Raw genomic sequence first — 24,978 nt, forward strand, 5'->3', positions numbered from 1 at the left:
CTCCTCTGAAAACAACAAAATACCTTACCCCACCAGACTTGAAATCCTAGGCTTAGAAAACTTGGAACTCCGTCGCCTTCGACAAGACCTAAGTTTAACTCATAGAATCATATATTGTAATGTCCTTCCTGTTAAAGACTACTTCAGTTTTAATTGCAATAATACAAGAGCAACCAATAGATTTAAACTTAATGTTAACCGCTTCACTCTTGATTGCAGAAAATATGATTTTTGTAACAGAGTTGTTAACGCTTGGAACACACTACCTGACTCTGTGGTATCTTTCTATAATCCCAAAAGCTTTAACTAAAAACTTTCTACTATTGACCTCACCCCATTCCTAAGAGGACCATAAGGGGCGTGCATAAGAGCACAAACGTGCCTACCGTTCCTGTCCTATTGTTTTTCTTTTTTTCTTCATATATATATATATATATATATATATATATATATATATATATATATATATATATATATATATATATATATATGTCAGGGTTTTCTCGCGAAAAAGTGTCTTGGCGGCGTTGACAAAGTCTCATTCGTCATCTTCAGGCTTCAGCTTCGTGCTTCAGCACGAAGCTGAAGTCTGAAGATGACGAATGAGACTTCGTCGAAATGTCGCCAAGACATTTCCAATTTTACACGGGAGAAAACCCGAATAACCAAAGACCTACATACAAACACCCGCGAAAACCTCAGAAAACAAATATATATATATGCTTATACCTCCTCATATTTCTTCATATATACGTTTATATACTATATAATCTTTCTTGTGTGATGCTTATGTATATTGTTATGACAAAATAAATAAATAAATAAATAAATAAATAAATAAATAAATAAAATGATGGCGAACCTATGGCATGCATGCTACAGGTGGCACGCGGAGCCATATCTGTGGGCACGCGAGTGTTGCCCTATCTCAGCTCCAGCGCGCATGATTTTCAGGCCTTCTGAGCCCACCGGAAGTCGGGAAACGGGCCCTTTCCGGCCTCCAGAGGGTCTTGGTGGGTGGGAGAGGCCATTTTTGCCCTCCCCAGGCTCCAAGAAAGTCTCTGGAACCTGGGGAGAGTGAAAAACGGACCTACTGGGCCTACCGGTAATCTTTTTGCCATCGCATACCAAAAGCGGGAGGAGCACGGGTGTGTGTGTGTTGCACGCACATGCATGGGGGGGGGGCGGGACACAGGGGGCATTGAATTATGGGTGTGGGCGTGCACATGCGCAACCCCCCCGCACTCGCCCCACTTTTGGCACACAACGGCAAAAAGGCTAGCCACCACAGATCTATACAATCTAAATGATATTTGTTTATTTGAAGAATGCAGATAATGCCCACAGCCCAGAACCACCAATTTTATAGAGAAATGGGCCCATCTTTAACCTAGAATCACCCCTATTTTGGATGAGAGGGCAGGAAGGGACTGCCCAGAACCACACCTGCTTATAAGATGGAAGGAGCAGATCCAGAACATCTAAATGACACTTGTTTTACAGAAGAATGCAAATGATGCTCACAGCCTAGAACCACTGGTTTTATAGAGGAACGGTGACCTCATCCTCAGCCTAGAACCATCCTTATTTTGGATGAGGAGGCAGGAACGGACTGTCTAGAGCCACACCTGTTTATGAGATGCAAGGGGCAGATCCAAAAAGTCTAAAGGACACTTGTTTTAGAGAAGGAAGCCTCTGGTGGTGCAACAGGCTAATGCAGCCTATTATTAACAGCAACTGCTTGCAATATTGCAGGTTCAAGTCCCACCAGGCCCAAGGTTGACTCAGCCTTCCATCCTTTATAAGGTAGGTAAAATGAGGACCCAGATTGTTGGGGGGCAATAAGTTGACTTTGTATATAGTATACAAATGGATGAAGACTATTGCTTGACATAGTGTAAGCCGCCCTGAGTCTTCGGAGAAGGGCGGGATATAAATGCAAAAAAATAAATAAATAAATAAAAAATAATAATAATGCTCACAGCCCTAGAACCACCTGTTTTATGGAGGAATGGGGACAATACCCTTATTTTATTTTATTTATTTATTTGTCAAGCATGTATAAGATAACAGATATAAATGTAAACATGATTATGAATACAGGAAATGGATACAAATAAATGGGGACAGTAGGACAGGGACGGTAGGCACGTTGGTGCACTCATGGAGACCCCTTACAGACCAGTTAGGAATGGGGTGAGGTCAACAGTAGACAGTCTAAGGTTAAAGTTTTTGGAGTTTGGGGATGAAATCACAGAGTCAGGGAGTGCATTCCAGGCATTGACCACTCTGTTGCTGAAGTCATATTTTCTGCAATCAAGTTTGGAGTGGTTGACCTTGAGTTTGTATCTATTATTTGCTTGTGTATTGTTGTGGTTGAAGCTGAAGTAGTCATTGACAGGTAAGGACATTGTAGCAGATAATTTTATGTACTACGCTTAGGTCAGACCGAAAGCGGCGTAGTTCTAAGTTGTCTAGGCCCAAAATTTCAAGCCTGGCGGCATAAGGGATTCTGTTGCGAGCAGAGGAGTGGAGGACTCTTCTCGTGAAATACCTCTGGACTCGCTCGATTGTATTAATGTCTGATACCCAGTGCAGGTTCCAGACAGATGAGCTGTATTTGAGAATTGGTCTAGCAAAGGTTCTAGAGTCTAGACCCTTAGTCTAGAACCACCCATTTCCCAGATGAACAGGCAAGCAACTGCACTCTATTTACTCTCTCCAGACAAAAGGTTGAAGAAAAATAATCTAGAGAAAATAACTAGGGGCCAAGAGCAGAGGGCGGGGGGATGGGGACACTGGACAGTGACATATCAGACTGTTCCAACTTTGAAATCTAGTTTGTAGCACGGCAGAGGAAACGACGTGCTTGCTTTTGGTCGCCGCGTCTGTCCAGAGCCTCAAGCAACCCCATTCAGCTTGGATGCTCAGTGCTCACATGCTTATTAGGCAGGTTGAAGCATCACCCAGCCCTCCTTATGTCAATTAATGAAGTCATCCGAAAACACCAAAAGCCAAAGAGTAAATTAGGTACCACGGAGTAAGGAAGGAAGCCAGATGATATAAGAGTGGTGCAATTTGTGTAGCTCCAAGCAACATCCTCACCCTTCTGGGCGTACGCTTGAAGATGAAACCGACACGACGATGCGGCCAAGATGATAATTAAATGCACAGAGCGAGAATCAACTCCGCTTTGACGTCAAACGTTTTTTGCTCAAACGCTCCAGGACTTATCGGCCCCCCAACCAAGAATGACATATAGAGATTCTTCCAAGCTGTAGCCTTTAGTGTTTCATACCTACAGACAGACTCTTGCCAAACTGAAGCAGCCTATTATCTACACTGAGCATATACAGGTAGGCCTCGACTTACAACCGTTCCTTTGGGTCTTTTTGAAATTACAACAGCGCCGAAAAAAGTGACTGATGACCGTTTTCCACTCTTACAACTGCTGCAGCATCCCCACGATTAAAATTCAGACATCTGGTAACTGACTCATATTTATGACGGGCGCGGTGTCCTGGAGACACGCGGGATCCCCTTTTGCACAAAGTTCTGACAAGTAAAGTCAATGGGGAAGCCGGATTTCACTTACCAACCGTGTTAATAACTTAACGACGGCAAGGATTTGCTAACAACGGTGGCAATAGAAGTCGTAAAATGGGGTGGGGAAAACTCACTGAACAACTGTCCCGCTTAGCAACAGAAATTTTGGACTCAGTTGTAGTTATAATAAGCCGAGGATCACCTATGCTTTGGGAACTATTAGGGAGGAGTTGTCTTTACCTTCTTTCTCTCACATATGATATCTAGGCTTAGTTCAAGGGTAAAATGCTCCTGGTTCAGACCGGATCGCCCAATGCGGTAGCGATGGCGGCGAGTGGTTTGGAGAACCGGTAGCAAAAATCCCTGCCTCCACCATGCCCAGCTGAGCCGTGCTCATCAGAGAGTTTTTAAAAAACTTTTAAAAGCATTTTTTCTTTGGCCGAAAAAATGCTTTTAAAAGTAGGAAAAAAAAGCCTGTGATGATCGCGCGGCTCAGCTGGGATCATCAGAGCCTTTTAAAAGCATTTTTTCTACAACCTCTTCAGCTGAGGTTTTAAAATGCTTTTAAAAGGCTCTCACGATCCCAGCTGAGTTACTTGATTGTCAGAGGCTTTTTTTTTCTTTTAAAGGCAAAAAAAATGCTTTTAAAAGAAAACAAAAGCCTCCTGACGATCAGGTAACTCAGCTGGGATCGTCAGAGCCTTTTAAAAGCATTTTTTACAACCTCTTCGGCCGAAGAGGTTGCAGAAAAAATGCTTTTAAAAGTAAAACAAAAAAAACTTGGCCACGCCCACTCAGTCACATAAACCCCCACCAAGCCACGCCCACAGAAGCCACACCCTCTTACTCCTCTGGAATGCAGCCCCTCCCTCCTGGGAATCCACCTCCTCCCCTACGTTGCATCACAAGGATGGCTTGTCTGCATCCAGAATTCCTCTCTGGTAGAGGCCCCTTTTCACCTCTCTGGTAGAGGCCCCTTTTCACCTTATGAAATCTCACATTACGTCAAAAGATACTCCAGCCAGGTCACCTTTTACTAGAGACAGGTTGTGCTATTTTGTCATTATTCCTCATGTTGCAACGGTTTGATCATGAAGTAACCCATGAGTAAACTGAAGTTCCAGTGCCAACAGTTGGAAGGGCTTTGAGAATCCATCCAAAGCTTTTTGGGGAGGGGGGAAGGGAGGGCAGAAGGAGGAGAGAAAATATGGTTCTGGGGCTGTTGCACACCCTTTCTGTAGTTCAAGAAGTTGAGTGTTCTTGTTGTGTCTGCCCCCCCCCCCCGAGCCAGCCCCCTGCCAGAAAGTGACTTGGAAAGTGAGGGGGAAGGACCATCAGGACTTACCTCGGGAGCACCGGCTTCCCTGGCTCAGCTCCAGGAGCCAGAGGCAGGCCAGGTGGAGGAGATAATGAGGCCTCCATCCCCTGACTCTTCCACCCCCAGGCCACGCCTCCAGACCCGGCTGATGGCAATCAGGCCTGGCTGGACCCTAGGTTTCGTAGACAGGAGAGGCGGGAACAACAGAAGCAGGGGTGGGGCAGGCCTAGGAAGTGCTGAGTAATGAGCCACACCCCACAGGATATAAAGGCAGCAAGAGCTGCTGTGCCTCTTCGTAGCAGGCAAATTAACTGCTTAATTAAGAGCTGAAGTACTGTTTGACTCATCGACGTCGAGGGAGAAAACAGGGACACTTGGAGATGCTCGCTATTTTGCTGCCAGAGCTGATAGTGCTGGCTAATTAAGCCATCGATCGGACGGAGGCGAAGGGGGACAGAACAGCTCTCTTCTTTTGAGCTATCCTGTTGCTCCTAAGAAGCAGCATTTTCCCCATCGTCTTGAAAACTTGACCAGGTGACTATTAGATTGGGAGAAGATTCGTTCATTCATTCATTCATTCATTCATATCCCATCTTTATTGTTTTTATAAATAACTCAAGGCAGAAAACGTACAGAATACCGCTTCCTCCTCCTATTTTTCCTACAACAACAACCCTATGAGGTGGGTTGGGCTGAGGGAGAGGGACTGGCCCAAAGTCACCCAGCTGGCTCTCATGCCTTAAGGTGGCACTAGAACTCCCAGTGTCCTGGTGACTGGCTCAAGATCTCCCAGCCAGCATCCGCGGTTAAGGTGGGAACAGAATTCATTGTCTCCTGGCAATTGGTCCAAGTCACCAAGCCTTCTCTGGGCCAATCACGATGGGACTGTGAGTTCTTAGTCCCACCTTAACCGCGAAAGTTGGCTGGGAGATCTTGACTTTGGATCAGTCACTCTCTCTCAGCCAACTCATCTCCCAGGATTGCTATTGTGGGAAAACAGGGGAAGGAAGGAGTATTAGGTATGTGTGCTGCCTTGAGCTACTTAAAAAGCATTAAAGGTGGATAGAAAACTAATAAATCATAAAAAAAAATTCAAAACAAGCCAAGCAACCATCGTTCCTTTGTCCAAAAACTTCAACCCAAACCTACACATTCTATGCTAGGGGTCTCCAACTTTGGCAACTTTAAAACTTGTGGACTTCAACTCCCAGAGTTCCTGGGAGCTGGCTGAAGAATTCTGGGAGTTGAAGTCCACAAGTCTTAAAGTTGCCAAGGTTGGAGACCCCTGTTCTAAGCCATACAACAGGGATCCTCAAACTATGGATACGGCCCGCTGAAGCCATTAATCTGGCCCACACAGGACCATGTGGCTGCCTCGCTCACATCGCCTCACCTAGCTGTCAGCCCCCATCTGCCTTCTGGAGGTCGAGGGAGCCCCGGGAGGCCAAAAACGGGCCCATTTTTGGCCTCCCCAGCTGAGAGAGAGATGGGGGGGATACACACATAAACAGAAGATCCTCACCCCCTGCAAAGCAGCTTCATTAACCTGCTTTCCATCCCCGGGAGCATAACAAATTGAAATTTAAGTGTATGTTTTTTTTAATCTTCTCTTTTCCCCTCCGTTTTTCATTTTGTTTTATTATTATTATTATTATTATTATTATTATTATTATTATTATTATTATTATTATTATTATTATTATTATTATTATTATTATTATTATGTTTTTGGTTTTAAAATGTAAACCATTCAATAAAAACTATTTTAAAAAAAACAAATTAAAGTTTAATTTGTGCGTATTGTTTAATAGACTGCTAAATTGGCCACGCCCGCCCCGTCACATGACCACCTAGCCCCACCCACCCCATCACATGACCACCTAGCCATGCCCACCCAGCAGGTTCCGGGGCCCCCGACAGTCTGAGGGACTGTGAATTGCCCCCCCCCGTTTAAAAAGTCCTGCCGTACAATATGTAACAATAACAATAACAACAACAGAGTTGGAAGGGACCTTGGAGGCCTTCTAGTCCAACCCCCTGCCCAGGCAGGAAACCCTACACAATTTCAGACAAATGGTTATCTAACATTTTCTTAAATTTTTCCAGTGTTGGAGCATTTACAACTTCTGCAGGCAAGTTGTTCCACTTATTAATTGTTCTAACTGTCAGGAAATTTCTCCTTAGTTCTAAGTTGCTTATTTCCTTGATCAGTTTCCACTCATTGCTTCTTGTTCTACCCTCAGGTGCTTTGGAGAACAGCCCGACTCCCACTTCTCTGTGGCAGCCCCTGAGATATTGGAACGCTGCTATCATGTCTCCCCTAGTCCTTCTTTTCATTAAACTAGACATACCCAGTTCCTGCAATCGTTCTTCATATGTTTTATCCTCCAGTCCCCTAATCATCTTTGTTGCTCTTCTCTGTACTCTTTCTAGAGTTTCAGCATCTTTTTTACATCGTGGCGACCAAAACTGGATGCAATATTCCAAGTGTGGCCTTACCAAGGCATTATAAAGTGGTACTAACACTTCACGTGATCTTGATTCTATCCCTCTGTTTATGCAGCCCAGAACTGTGTTGGCTTTTTTAGCAGCTGCTGCACACTGCTGGCTCATATCTAAATGGTTATCCACTAGGACTCCAAGATCCCTCTCACAGGTACTACTATTGAGCAAGGTACCACATATACGGTACCTGTGCATTTTGGTTTTTTTGCCTAAATGTAGAACCTTACTTTTTTCGCTGTTGAATTTCATTTTGTTATATATAAAAGTTACATATAAAAGTTAAAAGATTCTTCTCTCTCCAGACACTTACCAAAATCGAGTGTTTTCGATCGGGGCAACTTTTCCCACTCTCCAGATGATGCGTTTTTTCCAAGTTCCCAAACTGGACCTCCGAAGGAATTTCGTATCCCATTCCCGAGTAGTCTGACACCATGTTCCTTGGCATCCCTCCCTAGAAATTGTGTCCGTTTTTGTAAGGTCGCCTCTTTCTCATACGATGTGAAACACTCACGAATCTCGAGCAGAGGTGTTCAAGCGTTTATCCCCTCCCCAGCCGTTCTGCAAAAAAAAAAAAAAAAGAGAGAGAGAGAGAGAGAGAGAGAAGGAAGAGGAGAGAAAGTTCATCAAATTGAAAACAAAACTCCCGACATGTATTATTCTGAAATGAAATTATGAATGACTTTAATAGAGTACTGTGAGTCACCCAGATCAACAAACTGTATTTCCTTCCTCTCTGGATGTTTCTCCATCTGATTTAACTCACATTAACATATACATCAAACAACAGACGGCGATATCTCTGAAGGGTTTTTTTTTTTTTTTGGGTAAAATAATTGTGCTCTGCAGGCATTCCGAGTCAATCAGCAATCCTGTTTTTATTAGCGATGCTCTATTTACCTCAATAGACGCGCCGAAGCATTCAACGAATATTATAAACTTATCAATTTAATCCCTTGCTCGGAAGGCAGGGATGGAGTAAAATATAGAATGGGAGATATTGGTTTAAACTTCCCAACGGCAGAGCAGAATGATGGAAACGAATGACCAAGTTTCGATCATTTGTAAAGATTGGAGAACGATGGCATGTTACAACCAAGATATAGGTGGAAGGCGTTAAACCCCAAAGTGTCTTTTCCAGGGATGGGATTAAAACTGTTCTGTCCTCCCTCGCCTCCGTCCGAATGATGGCTTAATTAGCTGTCACTATCAGCTCTGGCCAGTGATGGGATTCAAGTAATTTAACAACCTGTTCTCTGCCCTAATGATTTCTTCCAACAACCAGTTCACCAAACTGTTCAGAAAGTTAACAACCGGTTCTCTCGAAGTGGTGCGAACTGGCTGAATCCCACCACTGGCTCTGGCAGCAGAATAGCCAGCGTCTGCCAAGAGCCTCCGTTATCTTCCACGATGCTGGTGAGTCACCTAGAAACAAACTTCAGCTCTTAATCAGTGGATTTGCCTGTTACAAAGAGACACAGCAGCTCTGGCTGCCTTTTATATCCTGTGGGGTGTGGCTCCATGACTCAGCACTTCCTAGGCCTGCCCCACCCTTGCTTCTGTTGTTCCCTCCTCTCCTGCCTACGAAACCTAGGGTCCAGCCAGGCCTGATTGCCATCAGCCGGGTCTGGAGGCGTGGCCTGGGGGTGAAAGAGTCAGGGGACGGAGGCCTCATTATCTCCTCCACCTGGCCTGCCTCTGGCTCCTGGAGCTGAGCCAGGGAAGCCGGTGCTCCCAAGGTAAGTCCTGACAGCCCTTCCCCCTCACTTTCCAAGTCACTTTCTGGCAGCGGGCCCAGCTCAGGGGGACGCAGACACAACAAAAACAGCCAAAATGTTGACAACAATCACAATGATCATCTTCAATTGTGTGACCCTCTTCTTGACTTTAGGAACTGTTCTTCTGTGGACGGTGTTGGTTAGCCCACATTTGTGGGTTTGTAACGTAAGAATTGACTAACACCGTGATGGTGAATCTATGGCACGCATGCCACAGGTAGTATGCAGTGCCCTCTCTGTGAGCACAGGAGCCATTGTGCCAGTTCAGCTTTGCTGCGCATACATGCACCCCTCCTGCTGCCTAGCTGATCATCGGGTCTCTGACGTTCATGTACGAGGGCGGAGCATGTGGGTGTGTGTGCACACATACGCGGAGCCATGGGGTGATGCAGGGGACATGCATGAATGCATGGGGGGGGTGAGGTGCATCTGGGGGGACACACATGGGTGGAGGGTGGGGCACATGTGCGGGGAGCACATGCACATTGCATTTTTGGGGTTCGGGCAAGCACACGTGCATTCGTGCACGCACACACGCGCTTTGGGCACTCGGTCCGGTTAGCCAACCCTGGTCTAGGTAATAAAGCAATTAAAAGCATCAGAAGATCTTTCATTCTTTTTACAAGGAAGTGCCTCTCAAGCCAGCTTATTCTTGTGAAACTGGTTCCTCCCTCTGACCTGGGTTTGGCCATTCCCACATTATGAAACCCAGCCCACTTCCTAGATAGTCTATTTTGCCCTGAAAGCACAAAAGCCGGGATACATCAAAGGGGGAAAGGGCATCTTTCTACGGAGATTCTCAGTCATCCAGGTCATGGTTGTCCCAAAGGTGTTTTTTTTCAAAAGGCAACTGGACTTTTGTTTTTCCTTGAAGACATTTCGCTTCTCGTCCAAGAAGCTTCTTCAGTTCCGGAAGAACAGAACTGAAGAAGCTTCTTGGATGAGAAGCTAAACATCTTCAAGGAAAAGACTTGCTTTTCTTTCCTGATCAACTTGCACATGAACAGCTTGTTATGGTCCACATGCAAAGAACGTCACTCCATCACTGAGACAGGCTGTCGGAAGTTCTCCTCTTGACATTTAATCATATCAATAATTAAACATATTGACACAGGGCTTACACAGTTGGTACCCAGAAAGCGGTTATGGAAGGAGGAGAAACGTCTGCAGGATTCCTCACTGCTCAGGTTAAACGGGGAGAGCTAATCCATGTCACTGGATCCAATTTAGAACTGGACACCAGCCAACATCTCACTTGGAGGGTGGGGTTGACCTCATGTCAACGATTGCTTTTTCCATAATAAAAAGAAGACATTTGTCAAATGTTTCAGCAGTCCCACGCTTAACCTGTCTAGCTGTGTTAGGACTCGGAGAGGAGACTGTCAGGTGATTCCATGGTTGGAAGCTAGCTTGGAAAGTTGAAAGTCACCCCAGGAGATGACCACGGCAAGCCGCTTCTATATCACTGCCAAAAAAAAAAACCCTACATGGATGTGTCCACCAAGTTTTCTCCTTAAAGGAGAAGCTGCCATTCTTGGAACTATAAGAGGCAACAAAAGAAGAGAATATTTGTAGCTCAGGTTAGACGGGGGACTGTCGTGTCCCACTCCTCCGCTGACGGCCGGGTCAGGGAAATCCGAATCAGGTGTGCCTCTGCAGCTCTGCCAAAGTCCTAGCAAAGTCCTCAAGGCAGGCAGGAGACCAGAAAGTGACTTCAGCAAGATATGTTTAGACTTTGCCTGACTCAGAGAATGCCAGAAAGCAGATCCTTTATATAGGCCATGGGGTGTGGCTCCATGACTCAGCACTTATCCAGGCCTGCCCCTCCCTTCCTTCTGACGCCGCCGCCTATCAATTCTTCTGAAGCGAGGGTCACTCCAGTCGGCAGCTGTTGGTAATTGACCTCCCTCAGGCTCACATGCTGTGGGGGAGGGGGAGGGGTCTAGTTGCTCCGTTTGCCTGGGCATGGAGCCAGGGCTGGGGCCGGGAGGTGCTTCCTCCTCCTCAGCCTGTCTGGGCATGGAGCCAGGGCTGGGGCCGGGAGGCATACTAGGACATTCCTCAGCATTCGGAAGCAGATAAGAAGGCCCCGGCTGCGGTGAGAGCGGGAAATACACAACAGGGACCTCTTGATACTCTCTCAGCTTCAGAGGTGGTATTCAGCTATTCGAGCGAACCAGTAGCGGCGACTGTGGGAGGACCCACCCGGACGTAATACCGTTCTATTTAGCCACGTTTTCGAGGCCGGGGCAGGGGTGAAATCCAGCAGGTTCTGACAGGTTCTGGAGAACCGGTAGCGGAGATTTTGAGTAGTTTGGAGAACCGGCAAATTACACCTCTAGCTGGCCCCAGAGTGGGGTGGGAATGGAGATTTTGCAATATCCTTCCCCTGCCATGCCTGCCAAGCCATGCCCACAGAACCGGTAGGGAAAAATTTTAGATTTCACCCCTGGGCTGGGGGGGGGGGATGGATGCGTGGGAGGTATGTGCGCATGCAGTAAATATGAAGAAGGCCGGGCGCATGAGCAAAAGGTACCCGCGCAAAGCAAGCGTGCGCGCGCGGGCCGAACCGGTGGTAGGAATATGTGAAACCCACCGTCGCTTAGCTTGTACGATGAAATAGAGTAAGGAGATGGATTCCTAAGATGGAGAGGCTGAATTGAAGAAAGAGAAGAGACAATTCAGTCCGGACATTACGTATGAGAGAAATAGGGTGAAGACCATCTCTCCCCAATAGTTCACAAAGTATATTGTAGATGCAGAGTCTGGTTAGATTTGTCTAATTTGGGTGTGAAACAATAAAGAACTCAGTGTTGTGACCCAGACCCAAGTAGGTAGCAACAAACTCAGTCCGTGATAAAATAAATTTTATTCGAACAGCTGGGAATTACTTCATTCCCAGCATCGTTCAACTCAAAGTAAAACAAAGGCCTCCCAAACATTCATTCTTCAGTTATCACAAACCTGAGTCCAATTAGGCAAACTGCCAAAGGCCCTTCCTGGTTAATGTCCAGAAGTCACAAAAAACACGAAGCTACAACGTTGTTTTCCGGCAAAGCCCAAACGCCGTTGCTGGTCTGTTTTAAGCCTTATGGGAGGGGCCAATCATCTCTTGGCCTTACTCCTGAGTCGTCCTCGTTGCTTTAGCTGCTCTTGCATTCTGGCAGCTCTTCACATGCGTGCATTAGGAACAGGCTCCTCCTGTTCCTCTGCCTCACTACTATCAGTCTCTGGAGGCTCTTGAGCCCGCATCTCACTTCCTGATGGCCCTGGCCTCACCTCAGCCTCATCGCTGTCCGACTCCGTTGCCAGCTCCGTAGGCTGCTGGTGGACCACAACACTCAGCTTGGAAGAATCACCATGTGTCGTTCTTGGCTTTGGGCCTGACTACTTGGTTTTTTTCTTGTGATGTTTCATAACTTAACTAGGTAACGTGATAATCATCTGAAGAAGATGAAGATGATCTTCAGTGATAGCAAACCCAAAGAAGAGAATATTTGTAGCTTTGAACTTGGAGTTCTTGGCACTCTCCGAGCTTGGTTGTTTTCTTGTAGACATTTCATCACCCAGCTAGATACCTTCAGGTGTTCCAAAGATGCTTCTTCCAAAGGCAACTGGATTTTCTTTGTTTTTCCGTGATTTCGCTTCTCATCCAAGAAGTCCATCCAAAACGAACTTCAGTTCTTCAGAAGCTTCTTGGATGAGAAGCAAAACGTCTTCAAGGAAAAACGAAGGAAGTCCAGTTGCCTTTTGAAAAAACACCTTTGGGACAACCATGACCTGGATGACTGAGAATCGCCGTAGACAGATTTCAGATGTTATCTGGTTGGGTAATGAAACATCTGCAAGAAAACCACGAAGTTCAGAGAGCACCAAGGGCTCCATAGATTACAGGGATATCCCAGAGCTGTAGGCTGGATGAGAAATTGAAGAACTTTCTAGAACCAGGCCACAGTAACCTACTATTGGCTTTCATGCCTAAGGCGGGACTAGAAATTACCATCTCCTAGTGATTGGCCCAAAGTCATTGAGGCAGGTTTGATATCTAACATGGAATTAGAACTCCTGTTCCCCTGGTATCTAACCTGGTGCCTTAACCACTAGACCAAACTGGCTGTCTTTTCTTGAGCAAGATGATGGCTTGTCAAAATCCTACCTTGAAAGGTCAAACCCCAGTTTGAAACAAGTTTAATACACTCACTGGCATGGGAAGGCCCTCCCCCCCGAAAAATGAAATGTTTTGGGTAATGTTGGACCCAGATTGTTGGGGGGGCAATAAGTTGACTTTGTAAAGATATACAAATAGAATGAGACTATTGCCTTATACACTGTAAGCCGCCCTGAGTCTTCGGAGAAGGGCGGGGTATAAATGTAAACAAAACAAAAAAAATGTTAAAAAGGATAAAGTTTTATAAACGTGTTTTTAGAGGCAGAAAGCAGCCTCTAGTCTTTTTAAAAAGCCCACAGCAGATGCCAGCACATAAGGAGATAAAGAGCCTATTGAAAGAAGAGGCCAACTATCTAGATGGCTCCATTCATAAGCAAAAGCAAATACTGCAGGCAGAAGTCCATTCAAGACAGGATATTTCGAAACTCCTTACAGCAAAGTTTGACAGCTAATAAAGCAGAATTAGAACAGGGTTAGAGTAGGGTTAGAACAAACAGTCCCTCAACCAATATCCAACACAGGACAAAAACCATTAGCCACAATAGGAATTGCCCAACAAAAACTTTTAGAAACACAAAGGCCATATTGCACAAATCACAAACTTCAAAGTTACAGAAACTATAAAGTTCCATCTAGGGGTGGGATTCAGCCGGTTCGGACCAGCAAGGACGAACCGGATGTTAATTTTAATCTGGTTCGCCGAAGTGGTTAGTTGCACGGACTGGCTGACCTTGCCTCTCCCACCCCGCCTGTCCCAGGAGTCTCCATGAAGCCCATTTTGGATGCCAGGTAACTGCAGGGCCCACATGGAGCCTCTGGGAGGGCAAAAACGGGCCTACCGGAGGTTCTGGAGGTCTGGAAATGGGGGATTTTTGCCTTCCCAAAGGCTCGAGAAAAGCCTCCAGAGCCTGGGGAAGGCAAAAACGCCCCACCGCCCCCGTGGTGCAGAAGGCTGAGTAGGCCACGCCCACCATGGCCACGCCCACCCGGCAACCGGGTAAAGAACCGGTTGCTAAAATTTCTGAATCTCACCCTGGATCCATCCATCCATTTATTCAGCCAGTTGTTCAGCTGACCCAGAACTGCACGCTGTCTTTCTGTGGTTGGTTCTGTTCATCCTAGTGGAGTCCTAGTGGACAACCATTTAGATATGAGCCAGCCGTGTGCAGCAGCTGCCAAAAAAGCCAACACAGTTCTGGGCTGCATAAACAGAGGGATAGAATCAAGATCACGTGAAGTGTTAGTACCACTTTATAATGCCTTGGTAAGGCCACACTTGGAATATTGCATCCAGTTTTGGTCGCCACGATGTAAAAAAGATGTTGAGACTCTAGAAAGAGTGCAGAGAAGAGCAACAAAGATGATTGGGGGAATGGAGGCTAAAACATACGAAGAACGGTTGCAGGAACTGGGTATGTCTAGTTTAATGAAAAGAAAGACTAGGGGAGACATGATAGCAGTGTTCCAATATCTCAGGGGTTGGCACAAAGAAGAGGGAGTCGGGCCATTCTCCAAAGCACCTGAGGGTAGAACAAGAAGCAATGGGTGGAAACTGATCAAGGAGAGAAGCAACTTAGAACTAAGGAGAAATTTCCTGACAGTTAGAACAATCAATAAGTGGAACAACTTGCCTGCAGAAGTTGTGAATGCTCCAACACTGGAAATTTTTAAGAAAATGTTGGATAACCATCTGACTGAGATGGTGTAGGGTTTCCTGCCTGGCCAGGGGGTTGGACTAGAAGGCCTTCAAGGTCCCTTCCAACTCTGTTGTTGTTGTTGTTGTTGTTGTTGTTGTTGTTGTTGTTATTATTATTATTATTATTATTATTATTATTATTATTATTATTATTATTATTATTATTATTATTATTACACTTTTTTGTCCAATCAGCCCCCATGTTGTTTCCAGCATCTTTCTCCCAGCTTGGAACCAAACCAGATGGATTTTCCTTCAAACACTGGGATGATGGGAAATAGTACACTTAAAGCTTCAAGAATAAAAGCTATCAGACTGAAACACCATCCAAAGCCAGAACAATTTGTACTAAGCACTTTTTGCAATAAAGAGCAATTGGGCAAAGCCAAAACTCTAACCGGCCACATCATAGCATTGCACAACGAGGAAACTCAACCTATATGGAAGTGGATAATCAAAACAAAAATCTGCTTTATCTGTAGTTTAATTAATGGCTTCCAACCAGAGACATTACAATAGATGAAATATATGCCCAAGAGATAAGACGAGTTGATCGTTAAGGGGTTGATTTCCGTATGTTTATTTTCCCCCCCCGCTGTTTGATTGCAACAGTTTGGTTATGACTTGCAGGTTTGAAATAGGCCCTCGCAAATCTTAAGTCACCAATAAAACCTGCATTTCTAGGGCAGTCAGCTAAAATTAAACATTTCTCAAGGTTTTTAGGTGCTGTTAAAACCGGGGGAATATAAATCAAGTACAGGAGAAGGAGCTCATTAAAAAAAAAAGATAAATGTGTACACCTGAACCAGAAGTAGGTAAGGAAAAGACATTTTCTACCAAAGGATTCATTTATTAAAAAATAGATTTCTAGGGCAAGATGCTTTCGATGTTTTGGGGGTTTTCGGCTGCCATTTAGATATTTTATTATGTTCCAATTGCTTATGATGATTTTAACTCTTGTTAACTGCCCGGAGTCAAGATTTGGAGATGAGCAGTCATAGAAACTGAAAGAAATTGAGAAAAATAAAGCCTGTGTCCAGGGGTGAAATCCAAATTTTTTTTACTACCGGTTCTATGGGTGTGGTTTGGTGGGTGTGGCAGGGGAAGGATACTGCAAAATCTCCATTCCCTCCCCATTCCTGGGGGAAGGATACTACAAAATCTCCATTCCCACCCCACTCCAGGGGAAGGATACTGCGAAATCCTCATTCCCTCCCCACTCCAGGGGAAGGATACTGCAAAATCCCCATTCCCTCCCCACTCCTGGGGGAATGATACTGCAAAATCCCCATTCCCACCCCACTCCTGGGGGAAGGATACTGCAAAATCCCCATTCCCACCCCACTCCTGGGGAAGGATACTGCAAAATCCCTATTCCCACCCCACTCCTGGGGGAAGGATAATGCAAAATCCCCATTCCCACCCCACTCCTGGGGAAGGATACTACAAAATCCCCATTCCCACCCCTCTCTGGGGCCAGCCAGAGGTGGTATTTGCCGGTTCTCCGAACTACTCAAAATTTCCGCTACCGGTTCTCCAGAACCTGTCAGAACCTGCGGGATTTCACCCCTGACTGTGTCCTTTTAAAATAGTTAGACAGTATTCTGAGCAATAGAAACATATACCTTAAGCCAAAAACAGAAGATATATTTGCTGTCTGGTAAACCCAGGGCAGAATAGGGCTGGGGTGCAAATCACACATTGGACCCCAGAAAAGCAAGAGAGAGAAAAAAAACATAAGCAAAGAGAATTTTATCTTTCCAATGTTCCTTCTGCCACCTGCTTCCCCAACCTGGGCTAGGTGCTCCCTGTTTGGAAGGAAAAGGTGTAATCGGGCATTCTTTTTCCCCTGACTTCAGCTGTCTGTCCCATCCCTGCTGTCTTGCTAAAAGAGTTATCAAGAGTAAACAAGCGACTTGCAAGAGACCTTGGTGTACCAGAGTTCAGAAATAACATGATTGATCGCCCTGATAGTTTTTGCATGAAACGTAAGGGGGGAAGGGGAGAGAGGAAGGATTCTAGTCTATTCCACCTAACCAAAATTTCAATTATTACAGGGAAGAGGAAGGAAGGAAGGAAGGAAGGAAGGAAAGAGGATTGAAGAAAAAAGGAGGGAGGGAGGGAGGGAGGGAAGGAAGGAAGGAAGGAAGGAAGGAAGGAAGGAAGGAAGGAAGGAAGGAAGGAAGGAAAGACCAGAGAAAAAGGAAGGGAGAAAGGGAGGGAAGGAAAGGAAGGAAGGAAGGAGAGACCAGAGAAAAGGAAGGAGGACTGGAGAAAAGGAAGGAAGAAGGAAGGAAGGAAGGAAGGAAGGAAGGAAGAAAGAACAGGAGAGGAGAAAGAAGGAAAGGAGGGGGGGGGGGGAGGGAGGGAGGAAGGAAGGAAGGAAGGAAGAAAAAGGGAGGGAGGGAGGGAAGGAAGGAAGGAAAGAAGGAAGAACAGGAGACAGGAAAGAAGGAAGGAAAGAAGGAAGGAAGGTTGAGAAAAAGGGAGGGAGGGAGGGAGGGAAGAAAGAAAGAAAGAAAGGAAGGAAGGAAGGAAGGAAGGAAGGAAGGAAGGAAGGAAGGAAGGAAGGAAGGAAGGAAGGAAGGAAGGAAGGAAGGAGAATTTCCAAACACCCATGTTTAGCTCATATAGTAAGTGAATTCTCATAAGGCACATAGCAAATTCCTGACTTCAATCTGGAATAATCAGCATGATACTCAAGGGCGTGTATAGGCCTTGGGAAACATTCCCTGGGGGTGGGGAGGGGCTGCGCGTGGCTGATCCGGCCCTCAAAGAAATCCAGTTTGAGACCCCTGATCTAGATGACCAACCTCTCTTTCTACTTTGAGTTTGGAAGTTTGCCTGGTCAAGGCCCATCTCTTCATCACTAGGAATGACAGCTACCACTATTCTTCTACTCATTTAACATGGATCTGCTGACTGGGATGGCCATTAGTGTACTGCTATTTAGTTTTGAGTTCCAAACTTACTTTGTCTGGTTTTCAAACCATGTTCTCTGCGGACCTAACTGAGAAGACCACGACAAAGCCACGAAACGACGGTCTTTGCGGTTTGAGAGATGACTCCAAAATTACATTTTAAAGCCACAAGGTAGCCCCCACCTCAAGGCTTAACGACTGTCATGCCCGAGGCATTGAACAGTTTATGTTAATTAAAAAGCGAACCACAACATTTTTGGAAGCCGGTAATTGTAATTTTAACTGGCCGTCATATGTTGAGTTGAGACCAAGCAGTGTGACAGGAAACCAGGAGTAACCTGCAATTTTAGCACTTCCTGGTGGCTTTGAAATGAGCTGGAATGACATTCTGCAGAATTCCCAGGGAGTTTTTGGAATTCTGGGAGTTGTTCTTTCAGAATTCTTTGGCGTTCCGGGAGTTGTGAGTACCCAACACATCTGAAGAAGTAGTTGTTTGGGAAAGGCTGAACCGCCTTATGAGTTGCATGGTATCTTCCACCTGCTCTCCATAGTTAAAATAGGTTTCTTTCTCCATGGAAATACATTTCAAGAATGTCTTTGCAGCCAGATATGCAAATATATATCTATGCAAAGGAATTTCTAAAATGCATTCCTGCGAAGGATAGGCACGTAGATAACAAAACACCCTTAGCAAAAAAAAAAGGTCTATCAAGTCTCTTCAAATGATGCTGACTTTTAATTCCTAGCATTCTTTCCCTGCTTAACTTACTGGTTGAAGGTTCCACCTTGCTATCATCTCCTAGATGCAGGTCAATACCTGAAACCGCCTTCCTACCGAGGCTCCAGAAATACAGAATTAAAGACCTTCTTGGTTGGATCGTTGGTCAGAAGAACTGATTCCAGGAGAGGACGGCTGTCCAAAATTCCCCTGTATTTTGAAGTTGAATAGCAGATGGTTCAAAGCAGGGGTGGGATTCAAAAATTTTAGCAACCAGTTCTCTGCCCGGTTGCTGGGTGGATGTGGCCATGGTGGGCATGGCCCACTCGACCTCCTGTACCAAAGCCGGGGGGGGGGCATTTTCGCCCTCCCCAAGCTCCAGAGGCTTTCCTCGAGTCTCCGGGAGGGCAAAAATGGTTTCCCCTAGGCTCTGGAGGCTCTCCAGAGGATGGAGGCTCTCAAGAGGATGGAAACGTGCCTGTTTCCAGATTTCTGGAACTTCTGGAAGGCCCATTTTTCATCCTCCCAGGCTTTCTTCGAACCTCTGGAAGGGCAAAAACGGCTTCCCCTGGGCTCCAGAGGCCCTCTGGAGGTCGGAAACGGGCTCATTTCCAGATTTCCGGAATTTCCAGGTCTGTTTTTCGCCCTCCTAGAGCCTCCACGCGGGTGCTGCACTTACCTGGCATCCAAAACAGGCTGTGTGGAGACTCCTGGGAGGGGTGGGGTGGGATGGACGGGGCCAGCCAGTCCTTGCAACTATCGGTTCGGCGAACCAGATGTAAAATTAGCATCTGGTTCACCCGAACCACTCCGAACCGGCTAAATCCCACCCCTGGTTCAAAGGACTCTTGAAATTCTTTGATACACAATGCAGATGACAATGGACAGCTCTCTGCCTCAGAGCCTATTGTTTTTTTAAGGGATTATATTCTGAGCCTATCTCAGCTGGACTAGCCAAGCTGAGTTTGGAAGTTAAGCAAGGTCGGCCTTGGCTAATAAACGGATGGGAGACCACCACGAACTGCAGGCTTGGCAAGGTAACCGAGAAAAGCATCGTCGAAGAAAGACTTGGCAAACAATTACTAATTTGCGGCCAAGAAAACCGCAGGGATGTGCCTACCGAATGACCAGGAGTCAAAATAAAGCTTACTGTTTCACTATTACCAGGAAATCTGCAAAATTGGCAACTTTGTGACTTGTGGACTTCAACTCCCAGAATTCCTCAGCCAGCTTTTCCCACGACATGACATGGCTGGCTGAAGAATTCCAGGAGTTGAAACGCACAAGGCTTAAAGTTGGCAACTTTGAAGACTCCGGAACTATACAATGCCAAATTTATCGTTTATCAATCGATAAATAGGGCTGAAGGGGAAAGTTTGGCTCAAGGTCACCCACCTGTGCCTTAAACAGGATGAAAAACTAGGTCTCCTTGCACCTAGTTTAGCACCTTACTCCCTATACCATCCTGGTTTATGGGCTGAGACAGAAGCAATGCCTAAAATCTCTCCAGGGAACTTCTAGTCCCATGTTTTTCAAATTTTGCAACTTGAATACGTGTGGTGTTCAACTCCCAGGATTCTGGGAGTTTTATTTTACTTAATTCACTTGACAACTGTCTCACTAAGCAACAGAAATTTTGGGGTCAATTGTGCTCGTAAGTCGAGCCACTGAACAAATTGCATAAATCCAACATACCGGTATTTTAATCAATGCAAGACCCAAGAGGAAGCTCCTAGGAATCCCATTGTCAGGGTTCCAATTATGGATGGATCCCATCCACAATAAACTGATTTTCATCGGACAGAAGCTCAGGAAAGTGTTCCCAATGGAATGAAATTTTAGTGTTTGAATCCTGAACAAAAACACACCCTAAAGAAAATTCTTTCCCCCCAAGATGTTGCACAACAGGCAGCAATCCAAAACACCATTATTCAGTCTTGCTTTCCAGAACATAGAAAACATATTTGATTGCCTCCTTTAACTATTAGAGAGGAAAAATAAAACTGTTCAAAGAAAGAAAATAGGGGAGAATTACAAATGGAAGGGATTGCTATCAGGGGACAATCCTCCCCTCCCATTTTGCAAACAGAAGGTTATCTCTGAGTAGGATACTTGCACGATAAAAGCATCTGGAAGCACCTAACTTCTGGATGATGGTGTACCTACCCGACACACAATTCTGCAGCTCAAGTTCAAACTTCAAGTGCCCTTTCCCATATTTTTAGGGTAGGGTTAAAATGGATTGCACACAATTTAAATACTGCCTTGTAATGTGTTTCACCACGAAGAGGTTCATGAATGAAAGACACCGTACCTAGATTGATTCAGAGTGAGATAACATCTGATGGTCCCTCCTTAAGTCAAATATTATTGTCTGGAATGGTGCAGAAACTGGGCAGGAGAAGAGACAGCTTCCTTCAGGAGTTGCTGATGGAGGAAATGCAACCTCCCTGCTTGATTCTGAATCTTATCGTACATTACAAAAGGATTTTGCAGTCAGCAATTCCGAGACAAATATATATATATATATAAAAAATGGGCTGACACATTTTAAGTAACCTACTTTTTAAAAACGACTTGCTGAATAAGTCACAATGGACTGAGTTCATGCATTGGGCTAAATTATAAGCAATGTGACTAGACTTATATAAAATTTTAGGATTAATTTGAACAAGTTAAAGGGAAGGTTCAACTCGCGACCGTAATGGAGCCTGGCCACGATGGTCATAAGTCATGAAAGTCATAAAGCAAGTCACTCATGTGACTGACCTGATTTTATAACCTTTTTTGGGGGGAAGCAGTTGTTAAATGAATGCTGCAGTTAAGCCAGGGGTCAGCAACCTGCAGCTCTGGAGCCGCATGTGGCTCTTTCATCCCTCTGCTGCGGCTCCCTGTCACCAATCAGCTCCACAATTTATAGGCCTTTCCGTTAGAATAGGTAGATGAAAAAGGATGTCGCGCTAGAAGGAGACACTATGGTGGGGGGAAGCAGACTTCCAGTTGGCTCCAGAATTCAACAGGGGGGCTTCTGGTTAGGGCCTTTGTGGTTCTGTGAGTGTTTAAGGTTGCTGACCCCTGAGTTAAGGAAATCCATTGTTTACTATGGGGCATTTTTGCTGAAAACTAGAAATAAACTCTGGTTTTCATCAAAAACATACATCGCAGGCACAACATTGCTGTGGGCCACTCACGAAGCATCCAAAATATGGTCAGGTGGTCAGAGGATGACCAAGGTCCAGAGGTGGTATTCAGCTGGTTCAGACCGGTTCAGGCGAACCGGTAGCGCGACAATCAATAGGCCCCGCCCTCCCGTCCTCCCACCCTCCTGCCCTTGCTCTATCCTGGCCTTTATTTCCTGTTTTGTAGCTCATCTCAATTGTGCGGCACAGCTGATTCCCCCTCCCCTCACTGTTCTACTTACCGTTGCTGACTTGGAAGGTAAGCAGCTGAGCTTCTAAATGCTCCATTTTCACCACTGCGCGCAAGCACCTTAAGCGCACTCACCGAACCGGTTGTTAAACCGGCAGCATTCAACCACTTCCAAGGTCATAGGTACATTTTGGGGAGGTCGGTCCTAACTTCAAACGGTCACTAAACAGCCAGTTGTATATCGTGGGGTACCTTATGTTACAAGGTTAAGCGTGTGATGGGCATAGTTAAGAAAGCTTTTCCCATAGGGTCATGGCAACTTTTAAGTTTTCTGGACTTCAACTCCCAGAATTCCTCAGCCAGTAAAATAAAATAAAATAAATAAAATAAAATAAAATAAAATATCTGAATTTGAATTGACAATCATTTATTTATGACAGGAGCATTGGAGTTCTCTTCACAGATGGGGGCCAGCATGGTTTGGGATTAAGAGAAGCAAGCGCCCACTGTAAATGGCGTCTAGAGAATCAAAATTGGATATTTTCATTTTACCCCTTAATTTGGAGAAGGCGTTCAGAGATTTCTGCCACAGAGATCAAAAAATTGGTATAATGCAAAGGGAGGAAAATTTAATAAAGCAAATTAGAAATCAGACCCAGGAGCATATAAAGAGATTGTATAATGTGTTGCTTGAAATAGATTCGGAAAAGGATTTGGTAAAGGACTGTATGATAAAATGGGCACAGAATATTCAGGAACCAATAATGTTGGAAACATGGGAGAAAATCTGGGTTAGAAATGTTAAGTTTACACAAGCACAGAATTTAAGGGAAAATTTTTATAAGATGTTTTATAGATGGCACTTAGATCCCAAAAAATTATCATGTATGTATCCTAATATCCAAGCGAAATGTTGGAGGTGTGATTGTGATGATGCTACATATTTTCATATTTGGTGGACTTGCAAGAAAATTAAGGCCTTTTGGATAAGAATTTGGTGGATTATTCAAAATGTACTGAAGAAGAAGATAAAGTTCCTGCCACAATTTTTCCTTTTGGGAATTATAACGGATTGTACAGGGATTGAGACTAAATTGATTCTGAATTTAATAACAGCAGCAAGACTGTTGATTGGACAATACTGGAAGAAAGAAGAGGTACCTACAATAGAAGAATGGATATTGAAAGTCATTAATTTGGCTGAGATGGCTAAAATCTCAGCTTTTTTAAAAGACAATACGCAGGAAAGATATTTAATTGAATGGAAAAAATGGATTGATTATCTACAAAACACATATCAGATTAAGAAATATCAGATTGCCTTTGAATAATTAGGAAGTATTATTTTATGTAATGCGGAGGGGGTTGGGAGATGAAAAGATTTGGATGAGGTTAATTGGATTAGAAGGGAAAATTTTACTCTATGTTTGGTTTATGTATAACAATACCTTGTGATTGACCCGGGGAAGCCGGGGGGGGGGGGGAAGGGGGAAATGTTTTTGTTTTTTAAAACTTTTTCAATTAAAAAAAAAAAAGATTTCTGCCACAGCTATCTGCCATGGCTTAGGACCGGGTTATTTACGGGACCGCCTACTGCCATCTTGTACCCGTGTGCTCTCACATCAACCCGTACGCTCTCACAGAGAGGGACTCCTTAGGGTGCCATCAGCCAAGCAATGTCGGCTGGCGGCCCCCAGGGGAAGGGCCTTCCCTGTGGGGGCTCCCATCCTGTAGAACGAACTTCCCCCTGGACTTCGACAGCTACCTGACCTTCGGACCTTTCGCCGCGAATTTAAGACATATCTATTCTCTCACTCAGGACTGGCTTGAATTTTAATTTTTTAGATGATTTTATGGGTTTTAAATTTTAATTAGTTTTATAGGGTTTGAAAGTATTTTAAAATTTGGGCCAAATTTAATAAGTTCTTTAATTATTGTTTTTAGTAATATTGTATGTGTCTTGACTGTTATTTTATTTGGCTGTTAACCGCCCTGAGTCCTTCGGGAGAAGGGCGGTATACAAATTAAATTATTATTATTATTATTATTATTATTATTATTATTATTATTATTATTATTATTATTATTATTATTATTATTATTATTATTATTATCTCATCTCTGAATTCAACAACAATTTTTTAAAAAGCTTGAGAAAGGTTTCAACCTTATCTCAGCACAAGCCTTGCCTATTTATTTATTTGTTTGTATTTTTGTTTGCTTAATATTCCATCCATCTCACTGATAAGGCAATTCTGCCTGAATGTACCAGGCCTTGAAGCACTCCATCGTACAATTCAGGAACAAAAATTAATCAGCCAATGACAGGTTTTCTTCTACATGTAGTCCTTGACTTATGAACATAATTGAAGTTGCAATTATAGTCCTAAATCATGGCAGTCTTTAAGCAGGTTACCTCTTTGACCATGCTCAGTTTTATGATCTTTTCTGTGGCCGTCGTTAAGCAAACACCGTGGGGGTTAAGAGAATCTATTATCCCCAATTTGGGGCATGCTTTTGCTAAAAACTGGAAGTAAACACCAGAAACCAACAAAAAAGGCCAAAAATTGTGGTCATATGAGTGCAGGACACCGCAAACGGCCGTAAATGCAAGCCAGTTGCCAAATGCCCAAAATGCAATCACATGACCATGGAGAAAATTCATTGTAAGACCCGTGGTGGCGCAGTGGTTAGAATGCAGTACTGCAGGTTATTTCTGCTGACTGCTGGCTGCCTGCAATTTGGCAGTTCGAATCTCACCAGGCTCAAGGTTGGACTCAGCCTTTCATCCTTCCAAGGTGGGTAAAAATGAGGACCCAGATTGTTGGGGGCAAGTTGCTGACTCTGTAAACTGCTTAGAGAGGGGCTGTAAAGCACTGTGAAGCGGTATATCTCTAAGGGCTATTGCTTATCAGAACTTCAAAAATGGGTCATAAATAACTCTAGAGAGATCCACTGTAAC

At 44.6% G+C, this 24,978-nt stretch overlaps 1 protein-coding gene across 2 annotated transcripts in view; it reads right to left on the reverse strand.

Annotated features, from left to right (window-relative positions):
* Window positions 1-24,978, reverse strand: part of PROSER2 (proline and serine rich 2) — a 54,926-nt gene that overhangs the window by 10,103 nt on the left and 19,845 nt on the right. For both annotated transcript variants that reach the window (XM_058191107.1, XM_058191106.1), the window contains exon 2: window positions 7,680-7,927. In XM_058191107.1, coding sequence (XP_058047090.1) covers window positions 7,680-7,814 — 135 coding nt within the window. In that variant the 5' untranslated portion in view covers window positions 7,815-7,927. The remainder of the gene's footprint in view (window positions 1-7,679; window positions 7,928-24,978) is intronic.

The sequence above is a fragment of the Ahaetulla prasina genome, chromosome 7 (assembly GCF_028640845.1).
Source record: "Ahaetulla prasina isolate Xishuangbanna chromosome 7, ASM2864084v1, whole genome shotgun sequence".
Lineage (NCBI taxonomy): Eukaryota > Metazoa > Chordata > Lepidosauria > Squamata > Colubridae > Ahaetulla > Ahaetulla prasina.